Here is an 11,157-nt window from a genome sequence, read left to right as displayed (position 1 = left end):
AGCTGAGGATAATAGAGACCATATTATTAATCCGAAGAAGAAACAAACTACAACTGTAAAGAACCTTGTTGAACATGTCCTCTCGCAAAATGACAGTTAATTTCAATGTGTTTAGCCTTTGATTATAAGACTGGATTAGTTGCTAAAGCCGTAGCCAAAACATTGTCAAAGTGCAATACAGAAGAATAAGGCAGTGAAATATGCAAGCAGTGTGCAATTGAGTAATCCTACAATTTCTGCAGTATTGGAAGTCATGGCACCCTATATTCAGCCTATGTAGAAGACCTAGAAACAACATGTTGTTCTTTGAGCTCCATGAGATAGGATTCAAATCCAACAAAATAACACAACCTGAAGTTGGTCTTCTATCATTTGGATCCCCTGCCAAATCATTATCTGAAAAGGCTCTTTAAATCCAAAGTACCAAGAGTAAAACTAATATACCATAATAGTGCCCTAAAGATACCTAAGTATATCCTTTTAACTGCAATATAATGTGATTCTAATAGAGCATATGTAAATTAACAAACTCAGATTAACTGAATAGGCTATGTCAAACAGAGTAAAAGTCAAATATTGAAGAGCTCCCACTATTCTTCGGTAATAAGAAGGATATGAGAATAACACTTCCCAAAAAAAAAATTATAATGCTTAACTTTATGATGTGTATGCATATACTATGAAAAATAAATATCCTTGGGATAATACTTGTATTTCATATGGAAGTCCACACTACTAAGCATAATTGTTTGGACGACGAAGAGACATCTATCGCGCAAAGGTAAATAAGGTCGTCGGAAACATTGGGTGGCGAAGAAGACGTCGTGCAAATTCTGTCGCGCAAAGCTTGTGACGTCAGACATTGCGTGATGAAGAAAAGTGCTTCGTCATGCAAAATGAATGTTGCGCGACGGATCTGGTGGTCGTGTGTGAAACTAAGAGCGACAAATGAGTGTTTGTTGTGCGTGATACTCCAAGCGACGAAACTTGGGTTTGACCCCCAGACCCTTGTGCAACAGACATAAGGCCATCGCAGTCAGATTTTAAAATTAATTTTTTTAAAAAAATAATTTTTATTTATTTTTTCCTTTTAAATGTTGATAATATTGTTTTATGTATAAATTAATTTAATGAAATTAAAAAAAAATGTAAAGAAGAATATTGAATTAAAGAATTATTCAAAATGTACATACAATGGAAAGAAATATTTTAAAATTTGAAAACAATTTGAACAAAAAAGAAAAAAAACTAGAATATGTAGTTGTCCACGTCACAATTGCCTGTTGGTGGTGTTGCTGCTGCATTGGGGGGCTGAGAGGTCATAGTTGCTGCGGCGAGGGGCTGGGACGGCGGGGGGCTGGGAGGTTGTTGTTGGAGGTGGTTCATCAAATTGCTGAAAATGCATTTTTTTTTTTGCGCCAAAAAAAAATTACCCGCAGTTTTCTTATAGAGGGCACTTGCGCGACGGATTTTGCTTCGTCGCACAAACATCTGTTGGCAAATAATTTTTCCTACTAGTGCCACAAAACTCATTTTCTACGAGTAATGTATTTTCATAGTATAAATTTTATAATCGAAACCCTTCATCTTCTTAATCATCATTTGTGGATCGTCCCTTAAGAAAAAGGGCCATATAATTAAAAATGAGTTTGAAGCATGTTGCAATGTTTCTTTCATAAAGAAAGCGCAGCAAGCTGTATCAAAAATGAGGAAAGAGCGAGAAGTATGTATCATAGACATCAGGACATAGACGGATGGATCATATAGTACGTACGTATCCAAAGTTTACGGATATATGTGCTATATATCAATATTCGTCAATACAAATGATATATACGACTGACAATATACTTACTACAAATGATCGTATTTGTAAATATAGTTAACCGTAACAGTAGAAAATTTATAGAGCTTACGTGATTTCCATGTTACGTAAACAACGTATGGTCTTCGAATTAACTTGTATGTATATATATATACACACACACACTACGTACTGACTGTGATCAGTAAAGAAGATTCCTTATAGACGAAGCTTAAGCTTTTATGTGGCTCAGTCTTGAATCCCATCATCCATTATGGTGCAGCCCCACAGCCAAAAGATAGTTCTTTGGTTTTTTCGACCTACAACACCATATGTGTCTCTTTCTGAAAGAAAAAAGCAGGTGATTTAACAGAAAAAGAGAAGCAAAAGAAAGAAATAAAGGTCGAAACTCTAGCTTCCTAATCCTTAGTTCTTACTTTGCTGAAATAACATATATAAATGACAAATTAATTATATATACTCTGGTGTTCTCTTTTCTGTTTTATTTGAATTATGAGTTAGGCATTAAAGTTGTGAGACAAGCTGAAGATTTTGTGACGCTAAAAAGGGACATAAAGGTGGATAAAATTTGGGGCATGTTAAAGATATTTTCTTTATTGGTCTGCCGTAATTGACTACTTAGGAGTCCTATCTATCACAGTAATTTAGCATGTCATAATAATTAAGAACTATTATAATTTTTTTTTTTTAGCAAAGCTACACAAGAAAAAGGAAAAACCAAGTGGATAAAATTCCCACCTTTTGTTTTATATGTATCTTTAGCATATAATAACCTAGGTTCGCATATGGTTCACAAGATTAATTAATTAGCATCCACCTCCAAGTCTTACTTTTTTGATAGTCACTGTATAATCAACTCTTCCTTCTTGGTTAAGAATTTAAAACAGTAAAAATTTCTATCCCTTTATGTGGGATTTCTCTACCATGCGAGTTCCAAAATTCTTCTTGTTAGTGTAAGTATATCACTTATTAACTCATATGATTCTCTCAGAACCGCCTTTAATGCTCTTTGTGGTGCATAATTCTTACTTGGGTAGTGTTATCCATATACTTATTTTTACTTTTCACATATTCTTTTCAATTTTCGGTTGTCAAATCGAATGAATTTGAGAAGATTAATAGAAAAAATTAACAACGATGTGTAGGAAGTAAAAATGGATGTGTGAATAACACTATGATCTATCCTTCTTACTTGCATTGTGATTCACCACAAAGAAGTATATTTGTCTATTTCAACCTAACATTACCAAAATTATTTGAGTTTATTTGGAAGCACTATGTTAACAGGAACCAAACATATCAAATGCCAAGGGTTCTTTTCTTTTCAAGAATGGAAGGGAACCATAACCTTCGATGGAAGGGAATCATAACCTTCTGTGGAAGGGAATCATAACTTTTAATTTATGATTTAGGGTTCGAAATCCTTCAATGTGACAAAAAAAAACCCCTTATCTAAGCTAATTTTAACTCATTTATCCAGACGCTTACTATATGATCTAACCCTTGGGTGATAATTAGCACTTTTTAAGTTATATAGATTTTGGCCTTACTCAAGCATGCATATGCTAACTACTTTCCTATGATACTATCTCAAAGTGCACTCAATCAGTTTATTACTTTCAAGTAGTTCTGAGAAGAATAAATTAATTATATACATTTACAGGCCAAGACCAGTTTATGATTAATATCCCACTCCCTAAACCAGGACCAATGGTACCAATATTGAAAATTAGTCATGTTGGTAAAGGATACCTTCCGCCTCTAAGCTCGGTTGTGGCCTGATCACCTGGCTTTGTTAGTTTCCTTTCCTTTGATTGTCTAGGGTTTTGGTGCCTGTGCCTATTCCCCTTTGCTTTCAGTCGTATCTCTGGAGGCTTTGGCCTGTTTTTAATGAATTCTTATTTTCAACCACAAAAAGGAAATTCGTGTTGGTAAATGAATTAAGCAAATTATTCCGTATAACTAATAAATAGATAGTGATATGTAATTTGGTTTACTGTGTCACGTTCTCTCTTTATTCCATGCATGAGGAGGCCAGGCAGAAACAACAAATAAAGAAAGTTGGGGTTCTATCATAAGATCAATTTACAACATAGGGAGTAGTCAAATCTCTTATAAACCTAGAATTTTTTTACCTTCACATCCTCACCTGCCCCCTCACCTGAACTGAACACGTGGACAACACGAATTGGATGACGTGGAGCACGTGTGACCTTGGGCTTCACATATGGGACAACTTACTTTTATACCATGAAGAAAGTTAGGGTTTCATTATAAAATCAATTGGCAATATGAGAAGTAACTCAATCTTTAATAATTAAGCAGTTGTAATATTTTTCTTTTCATCGATATGAGAATCTTTTACATTTACATCTTAACAACAAGTAGCTTTTTTAGCACTAATTAAATCACGTCCACAACGTCAAAAGAAAGCTTAAATGCGAAGAAATTTCGTCGACCACCCAAAACCCTAAAAATATTAATAAAACAAAAAGAGAGAGAATGAGGGAATAAAAGCAAAAATATACAAAAGACTCTCCCTTGCTTTCCTCCTCTCTAGCTTTCTCTTTTCTCTTTCTTTCTTTCTTGCTCTGGTATTCCCTTGGTGTGATTCTCCACCACCATATTTCCTAAAGACGCATCAAACTTTATAAAAAGAAGAAAAAAGATCAAACACCATGGTTTTCTCATCTATTCCAGTTTATGTGGATCCTCCCAATTGGCACCAGGTGATGTTTCTCTAGCTCTAATTTTCCATCTGTAACTTCCATCTTCACCAAAATAGAAAAGGGAAGAACAAAAATAAAAGCAAATTAAAAAGATAATTATTCCTATTCCTTTGTGATCTCTTTGTGAATATACCAGAAATATTTGTTTCTTATGGTTAACTCATAGTTTCTTTTGATTTTTATTATCTTGCAGCAACCAAATTATCATCCACTAGGAGGTACTACTGCTGGAAGTGAAAATCCACATGAATTTCCACCACTCCCTCCACCACCGTCACTAACTCATGTCTGTGGTGCAGGCAGTATTAGTGGTGTTGGTGGTGGCCCAGGCTCCATCAGACCCAGTTCGATGTCTGATCGAGCCCGTCTGGCAAAGATTCCACAACCAGAAACTGCGCTCAAGTGTCCTCGGTGTGAGTCCACCAACACCAAGTTTTGCTACTTCAATAACTACAGCCTCACTCAGCCTCGCCACTTCTGCAAGACATGTCGGCGCTATTGGACCCGAGGAGGTGCCCTAAGGAGCGTTCCTGTTGGAGGAGGATGTCGCCGAAACAAGAAAACTAAAAGCAACAGCAGCAGCAGCAGTCGATCCAAATCTCCAGTAGCCACTGGCGATCATATCCAAACAGGTTCCAACTCAATTACCAACAACTCATCAAATCATATGATTGGAAATACTCCTCATCATTTGACACAACTACCACCAAGTACTCATCAATCACTACCATTTCTAGCCTCATCCATACCAAGTCTAGGTCGTTATGGAGTAGCTGGGAACATGGGATTGAACTTCAATGAGATCCAGCAGGAACAGACTGATCATCACCATCATCATATGGGGTTTCAGTTTCATCAGATTGCAGGAGGCAATAATATGAACAATTTAAGTGGTGGAATATTAGGAGGGGATCATAATAATCAGTGGCGTAATTCGAACTTGCAGCAAATTCCATTTTTGGTTGGTACCGGGTTTGAATCATCAACATCAACAGGTTTATACCCATTTCAAACGGGTGATCAAGGAGTCGATCATCAAGCAACAACTGATCCAATGGTTGGGAATAATTCTAGGGTTAATACTGAGCAGTTGCCTCCTCCAGTGAAAACTGAAGATAATCATGGTCTTACTTTTACAAGTACCCCTATTTCAGCGGAAACTAACAATAGCCAGTTCTGGGGTGGAAATTTGAATGCGTGGACAGATTTATCAGGGCTCAACTCTTCTTCCACAAGCCATCTCTTGTAACTAGGTCGACGGCAACGAATTTCAAGAACCCTAACCATCATTAATGATGACTAGAGGTGGATCCAATTAAGAAATGGTAGGCTTTCTATTTTGTATTTTATTTTGTTTTTATTTTTAAATTTGAGTACTTATGTTGTGCTGGTTGGTATCGCGCGTGTATTAATGTATGGGTTTAATTACATATGTTTGAAGCACTTGGTCCTTAATTTGTGTATCATGGGTTGTATTTGAACACTATGAGATGATCAGTAGTCCCTGTGAAAACTTTTCATTTCATGTTATACATCTCTCATGTCTTCTTTCATCCACATGCATTGTACGGTAAAAATTGCATAGGTATGCATGAGAAATGAAACTGCAAGATTAAGTACTATTATTTGACTGGATTCTTTGGCTTCGATGAGCTCAATATGCGAATCGAGTCATTGGATGACAAATCTAACTAAAATATAGCTCCATATATGCATTTCTGTTCATAAAATCTTCATTGAACACCACTTTAACAATCAAAAGCTGCAAATCGATTAACTAATTAAAGTTTTTGTCTCGATATACATTAATATACAAGCGTTATTCTATTGTATAAATGAGGATTTGAACTTCGTGCAAAAGTAAAAGCGCACTGCTTTAGCCAATTTGACTTAGCTCAAATCTGCATGAATCAAGAGGACAATAAGAAGTATGTAGAGATTCTATAGTTTAATTAATATTAACTATTACTTTAATTATGTGTGAACATGGGCGATAGTAGCTTCATATATTATTGAATTATTGAGAGCGATTCTCTCCACATCGTGGCTGGTATGCAATGCTCTTCATACAATGAGTCCCATGTTGGGCATATCGAGGAAGATGCAAAGGCTACGTTGTCCTCGATCGCTGGAGCTACTATCATCCATGTTCACCGTCAAGCCAACGGTGCTACCCATCGGCCTGCCCATTATGCCGTTCATAGCTGGAGTCCTTTTTTTCGGTTCGACGATCCCCCGGATCTTATTATAGACGTCTTAATTGAGGATTGTAATTCTGTTTAGTCAGTTTTGTACTGCTCTTCTTATTTCGAATCGTTTCAGTTGAAAAAAAAAGCTAAAGTAATTTGTTGAGGGAAATTGATCCGCAGTCCACCATTGCTCTGAAAAGGGTTGCCTTTAGGTCATTCACCAACACCAAGCACCGCCTTCAATGGTCTCTTTCTCAAAATGATGCGTCATCAGGACTGGAGAGAGGGACACTGACTCTACTTCCTCCATCTTCCCCAATTCCTCTAAATGTGGCAAATTTTGAACTCCAAGAAAGCTTCTCGTCTTATGTTTTTATGAGATTCGAATTCAGTAGAATGTTAATTTGTTTTCAGTCTTCACCTTGGCAGGAAACTTGCTTACTACATTTTTAGATTTGTGCGTCAGAGAGAGAGATACATGGGAGAGGAGAGAGAGAGAGAGAGAGAGAGAGAGAGAGAGAGAGAGAGAGAGAGAGAGAGAGAGAGAGAGAGAGCATCATTATCATGAATACAAGACAGTACTATGTATAATGATTTTGTAATAATAATAAGAATGATAAGGTCAGTGGAAGTACTTGTTTTACGTGGGTGAAAGTGAAAGTTGACAACTTTGAAGTGAAATGTCAGAAAATGCCAAAAATCCCACTAAAAACCATGCATGCAAGTATCCAATTTTCACAACCAACCAAACCCAAGTGATCTGCAACTAGTCTACAATATTGTTAATGTTATTCGTATCATGTTTTTGTACTACATTTTCATACCATTTTAGGTAACATTTGATGTGGACAACCACATTATTTGAATTAATCAAAATTTTAAATTTAGTTCATTATTTAATAAACTAATAACTAAAAAAAACTAGTTAATTAAATAATGATTGTGATATACAAGGAGTCTTTCCCCTTCATTTCCTTGAGTTTTGCAAAATTTTCAAATGATGTGGCTATCCACATCAGATGCCACCTAAGATGGTATAGAAATGTGATATAAAAACATGGTATGAATAACATTACTCTAAAGAATTTGTTTTTTTTAAAGACTAGGTAGGTTGAAAGAACTATATTTTACTTTTATATTAGCGACGCTGAAAGTGAATCCGACACACAACTAGGGTGCTACCCTTTCTTTTAAACACTGTTTTTTAGTGTTTACTACTTAAAAACCAAACATGGTTCCCCCCCCAAACATTCTTTTGAAATTGGATCAAGAAAGTAATAGAATTTTGTCACGTTAGAATATAACAAGGTATGATTAGATCTCTATATTGATCTCTTCAGAGATCGATGTAACAATTACATATTAGTATTGTAAGCTAAAAGGGGTTGGTCATCTTATGAAAAGGAGAGGCATCAAGGATTTGCTTTTGTGAGAACCAAGGCTGCCAAGCAATGGTGGACGAATAAAGCAATCAAGCAATCAAACCAGAATGCTCAGACGCAAAAAACTAAAGCAGACACACACACTCTTTCTCTCGCTCTCTCTCTCTGTCGATATTTGACATTGGTCATGAGACGTATGCTGCAAAAACAGTTATTGTGAGTAGAAAATGTACATGTTGAGCAAAAAATTAAAGCAGACACTCACTCACTCTCTCTCTCGCTCTCGATATTTGATATTAGTCATGGACGTAGACTGCAAAAGCAGTTATTGTGAGTAGAAAATGTGATATGCATTATGCATATGGTGGTGGCAAAAGGGAAAGCAAAGAAATAAAAGAGGAATGGTTGCTGTTGATGAAGCCTGATGAGAGACTGACAGAGCTACGCCATTTTGGAAGAGCAAAGCAATCAAAGACTAAATCAAACCATGCAGGGCTCGGAATTCCACGACCTCAATTTTTATGTATGTTCATTTTGTTGACCCACTCATTGATAAGTGCTAAATCTACTCTTCTTTCTCTCTCTCTCTCTCTCTCTCTCTCTCTCTGTCTTCAATGCTTGTGTTTTTTGAGAGATTTTTTAGTGTGTGAGGAACACGATTTAGTATATCAACTATCATAATATAAATGTTTAAATACTTGAAAAAAAAATTAATTACTTATATTATGAACCTTATGTACTAAATGATGTTCTCTGGCACAATAAAAAAGTTATCATGTCCCATAAGCAGATGGGCCTGCGTTTTATTTTTCCTTTTCACTTTATTCCTCTTTATCACCTTCTGACGTTTCTTCTTCTTCCAAATGGGCCATGGTTTAATTTGCATTTCTTTTTTTCTTTTCACATTTGTTCTTCTTTAAACCTCAAAAAATTCTAATATATATTTTAGATAATATATAGTTACTTGCTGCCATCTGCATATTCAGTTTGAGTTGTTAGTTTTGCTAGGTTTGCCAACGTTAAGCTTCGTAGGTATTTATTCAGTTAAAAGCGTAAGATACGTCAACAGTTTGCTGGATTCTTTACAAGTCGAAAGATAATGATAAGCTTAAAACAACCACAGTATACATAAAATTAACTTGGCCCTCATCTTTTTGGAAGAACGCAGAGAAATAACTTATACCGTTTCTCGTCGGCCATTTGGCTTCTTGAATCTTTCTCGCGGAGTTTGGTAATTTTATTTCCACGAACTTATGTGTAGTTCTGATTGCCTAATTCTTCATTACTCTCGATGTTATTGTTAAAAAAAACCTTTATGATTAAACGCAGCAAACTCCTAAACAACATAATAATAAATTGTCATTATTTTACTAAAATTGACAGTCATTACAGATATCTGTCATGCAGTGCCACTTAGTAATACAGTATAATAATATTCTTCTTCACTTGTAAATAAAAGGTTTGAATCTCAAGAATAACGAGTTCGCAACTAATATATTCCCCCATCCCCTTAATGTAAATATATCGTTATATTAAAAAACATATACACGTGGTACTTGTGTCCTTAATTAGCTTGCATTTTAAACTCAGATCTTTTTAACCACGTTGCAGGTATGTTCTATATTTTATGTAAAATTACTTGAGTAACTTCAGAGTAATTTGTTGAAGATTAATTAGCTTCCATTGCTTTACCAAATTATTTTATCTTGTGGCTTCAATGCTACTCCATTGCTTTACCAAATTATTTTATCTTGTGGCTTCAATGCTACTCATTGCTATGAACGTTTTAGCTGTTATATTTGATTTTCACAACTGTTTAAATCTTCTTTTTTCAATCTCAGTAATTTATTTATCGTATCATTCAACGCCACATACTATTGAAGATATTTTCTTATATATGTTGCATATTCTTTATCTGTTTATGTATATAATATGACAAGAAAAAAAAAGGCATTACTTAGTTTACACTTTATTAGAAGAGGTTCTAAACACATTTTATATTTCATACATGACGATTTGTTTGCTATGTTGTTAAATCAAAGAGCATAAAAACAGGACATGGGGCTTGAAAGAAAGGCTCTAAATTCAAGTTTTATTGTAAGGAAAAAAAATGTATGTGATAAAATACTCCATTGCACAAAGTTCTCTGAATTTCATTTGGTATAAAGGACATGTTAGTATCTTGTCACATCATTGCCTCTACAATATAGCATGGTTTCCTGTAATTTTTTTTCTTCAAATGATATGATAATGTGGTCCTTAATCTTTCAATTCTGTTGATGTACAAAACAGGGTGGACTTTAAATCAATGCAAAGAATGATAAAGTGACCTTCGCAAGGGTACTTTGGTCGCTAAGTGGAAATGATAGGTATAGAGATAAAGGGTGTCTATAGGTAGAGATAAAATGTGTAGAAGTAGACATGAGATGTACGTGGTACCGGTTCACTATAAGTTGATTAGTTGGGCTACCATAGAATTAGGAATTCTCATTAATAATGCAGTGTTTACAAAATACAATGTTGGCTTAGTATAGATCTAAGCATAGAGATATTAGAGCATGATCGACATGGGACTCTAAGAAAGTTGTTGTAGTGTTGCCACGTGTCCTTAAGAAAATGGGCTCCAAGTTGGCGGAATGGAGATCCTCCTATTGGTTAATTATGAGGATAGCCATTGAGTAATCACCACTGTCGTGGTTCTCACTTCTTGTGAGGTTGGTTTGTACCTTCTTCGGCAGGAGTGCTTCAACAGGAACCCTTTGGTGGTTCATGATACTTCCTTATTGACCGGTATTCGGTAATTTTGGGTTCAATATAATAGGTTACAAACAATTTTTTTTTTTTTTTTTTTTTTTCAATTTAAGTGGAAAATTCAGTTAACCTTAATTTCTCAATCCGAGAGAGAGGATTCTTTAGAATTTCAAATCATGTTAGATTATCTCACTGTCTTATCGTGTTGTTGACAATTACTTTCTTCTACCAGATGCACAATATTCTTTTGATTTTAAATTCTACATCTCATGAGCAAAACA

General features: G+C 35.3%; 1 protein-coding gene across 3 annotated transcripts; it reads left to right on the top strand.

The window, feature by feature from the left end:
* The first annotated feature begins 4,361 nt into the window (after positions 1 to 4,361).
* LOC137743485 (dof zinc finger protein DOF3.6) lies at positions 4,362 to 6,107 on the top strand. 3 transcript variants are annotated; one of them, XM_068483386.2, is made up of 3 exons: positions 4,362 to 4,554; positions 4,748 to 5,186; positions 5,292 to 6,107. In XM_068483386.2, exons 1-3 carry the CDS (start codon positions 4,504 to 4,506, stop codon positions 5,801 to 5,803), a joined length of 1,002 nt encoding a protein of 333 aa, XP_068339487.1. In that variant the 5' UTR covers positions 4,362 to 4,503; the 3' UTR covers positions 5,804 to 6,107. The 3 variants fall into 3 exon arrangements, with proteins under 3 accessions (XP_068339487.1, XP_068339486.1, XP_068339485.1); XM_068483385.2 differs by having other exon boundaries at positions 4,363 to 4,554; positions 4,748 to 4,772; positions 4,854 to 6,107; XM_068483384.2 differs by having other exon boundaries at positions 4,364 to 4,554; positions 4,748 to 6,107.
* Positions 6,108 to 11,157: the final 5,050 nt, after the last annotated feature.

Source organism: Pyrus communis, chromosome 11 (genome assembly GCF_041283825.1).
Source record: "Pyrus communis isolate YQ-2024b chromosome 11, ASM4128382v1, whole genome shotgun sequence".
Taxonomy (NCBI): Eukaryota; Viridiplantae; Streptophyta; class Magnoliopsida; order Rosales; family Rosaceae; genus Pyrus; species Pyrus communis.
The sequence above is the reverse complement of the archived record's forward strand: the minus strand, read 5'-3'. Positions and strand labels throughout refer to the sequence as shown.

What these genes read in the sequence shown, in the direction of transcription:
- LOC137743485 (XM_068483384.2), top strand. Translation starts at nt 4,504, where the DNA reads ATGGTTTTCTCATCTATTCCAGTTTATGTGGATCCTCCCAATTGGCAC. An exon ending in ATCCTCCCAATTGGCACCAG is followed by an intron (nt 4,555 to 4,747) that starts GTGATGTTTCTC and finishes ATTATCTTGCAG; the next exon opens with CAACCAAATTATCATCCACT.